This window comes from Penaeus chinensis, chromosome 32 (assembly GCF_019202785.1).
Source record: "Penaeus chinensis breed Huanghai No. 1 chromosome 32, ASM1920278v2, whole genome shotgun sequence".
NCBI lineage: Eukaryota > Metazoa > Arthropoda > Malacostraca > Decapoda > Penaeidae > Penaeus > Penaeus chinensis.
Window position 1 is genome coordinate 10,334,138 of NC_061850.1, and position 2,500 is coordinate 10,336,637.

The following is a 2,500-nucleotide window of genomic DNA, read 5'->3' on the forward strand; positions in this document are numbered from 1 at the left end:
TTTTAAAAGTTTTGGTGGAGGAAGAGCAGTAATGGGGGTGGAAGTTGGAGGAAGGGGGGGGGGGGGGGGTCATGGAGGACGAGGGAGTGATGGAGAGAACGCTATGGGAGGGAAAGGAGTAGGAAGGACGAGGAGAAAGGGGAAAATAGAAGAGATAGGGGGGAAATAAGAAGAAGACGAGGATCTATGATAGGAAGGGAGAAGAAAATCCAGAACTCATTTGGCACATATAAAAAAAAAAAAAAAAAAAAAAAGTACTAATAATGAATAAATGCAAAAAATAATCTGTATGCGGAAAAATCCATAATTTTTATTTTTTACAGTTTAAGAGCTGCAAAAGACGAGACAGTTAATGATTTCTTCGACCTCCTCTTCGCCAACATGAGGCAGAGCATCATAGAAAACGGACAAGATCCTCTTTCTCTCCCGAGTGATAGCGATAACTTTACTGTTTTGGTAAGATTTTTATTTTTTACTGTAGTTTGTAATATTAGTCAATAAAAGGAAGAAAATAACTATGATTATAAAAGAGAAACATACGAAGTATTATTTAAATATGCTTAAAAGGAATATTGAATATAAGACAATTAGAAAAAAATGACTATAGTACTAATTGTAAATACCAATGAAAAACACGTAAATAAACAATAACATACACTTAACCCATTCGCCCCATGTGGCAAGAATACATGCCATGTCCACTGTAATACACGTTTATTTATTGTATTTACACATAGATGGCTCTACAAGTTCTTAATCACCAAATAGCCAGTTATTAGAAACTACCTATCTCACCTATTTACCCTTTTCTTTCACTTTAAGAAAGGGCCTTTGTATCATTGCATTGTTTAAAATATTTTAATGACTTATTAATAATCATAACACCAATAAAAATAATAACAGTATCGATAGCAAGGGTGTTAATTTTCCCGCCAATTCAAGGAATGGGAAAATAAGGATCGGTCACTAGGGCCTACTGATAGACTCCTTGCCGGCTGAGCACACGTGGAGCCATCTGTATGTAACAAAATTCACCAAAAACTACAGGGGACAGAACATAAATCCTGGGCGAATGGGTTAAATAAGATGCATCGAACATACTACTCGACGCTCATTACCACTCTCTTTTTTCTTTTCTTTTGATTTACTAATTCGTTTCTCCTCAGCTTTTCAACACGACAATGGAAGGAGAAGTGAGCGTAAGCGGGGGTCACCTCGCCGGCCTCTCCACTGTGCACAGGGCGGGCAACATGACCCTTCTGTACGTGGGCGAGCAAGACGAGGTCATCTGGGGCGGAGAGGTGGGACTCATTGACCTGGAGGTGGGTACAGGAGTTTTTTTTTCATATTTTCTATTTTCCCTCTTTCTCTGTTTTTTCCTGTTTTTTTTTCTAGAGTTTATTTCTTCTGTTTTTTTTTTTTTTTTCTTTTTTTCTTTTTCTTTCGTCTGTTTTTCGGTCTGTCTTTTGTCTTTCTGTGTCAGTCAGTCAGTCTCTTTCTCTCTCTCTCAGTCTATATATCTATTAATATACACATATATATATAATGTGTATATATACACACACATATATATATATGTATATATATATGTATGTATGTGTATATATATATATATATTAATTATATGTGTGTGTGTGTGTGTGTGCGTACATACATGCATATATATATATATATATATATATATATATATATATATATATATCTGTGTGTGTATATATATATGTCTATATATATATGCATATATAAATGTATTATATATATATATATATATATATATATATATATATATATATATATGTATATGTATGTGTGTGTGTATATATATATATATATATATATATATATATATATATATCTACAATGTTTAGGGCCTGGTGATCTCGAAACAGCAAGAATTTAAAATTCGCCCAGGTACAAGCAGAGATATGATGAAATACAGAAAGTCATAACTTCAGAACAAAATGAGATAAACCAATTTTGTTTTTGCTAGAGTTGCAATAAATGTTTGAAAAAGAAAGTCATCAATCTTTTTGAAAATTGAAATGCTAATTAAATATGCAAATTAGCCATCTTAATGGCAACAAAAAATAATCTTGATGAAATGGTTATACAAAAGATAATAACTGCATCACCATTGACTTGCAAAATATATATATATATTTTTTTTTTTTGGATTCTGTATCATTTTTGTTTCATGACAATGAAAAAAAAAATGATTGACATTACCTTGGTGACGATCATTCAAAATAACAGAAAGTGTAGCAGGCATATAAGAGCTGGGCCATTAAAAAAATCTAGCTTTTTAAGCTCTGTCTCCACTACATAGCTCTATAATTTGCTTCAGCACTTATAAAAATATTTCTTATTTGGCTCTTGAAGCTTCTTGGCTCGCCATTATGAAAACGTTCAGTTTATTCACAAATTTCTAGATTTTATAATTTCCTCCCAAATCATAACCTGGCCTTTAAGATTAAGCTATGATTGCATTTGACATACACTG

The 2,500-nt window shown here is 32.6% G+C and overlaps 1 protein-coding gene across 1 annotated transcript in view; it reads left to right on the forward strand.

The window, feature by feature from the left end:
- LOC125042765 overlaps positions 1-2,500 on the forward strand; it is a 12,192-nt gene that overhangs the window by 4,337 nt on the left and 5,355 nt on the right. Inside the window, exons 6-7 of the mRNA XM_047638633.1 lie at positions 324-456; positions 1,167-1,322. Of these exons, the coding sequence (XP_047494589.1) occupies positions 324-456; positions 1,167-1,322 (289 nt within the window). The remainder of the gene's footprint in view (positions 1-323; positions 457-1,166; positions 1,323-2,500) is intronic.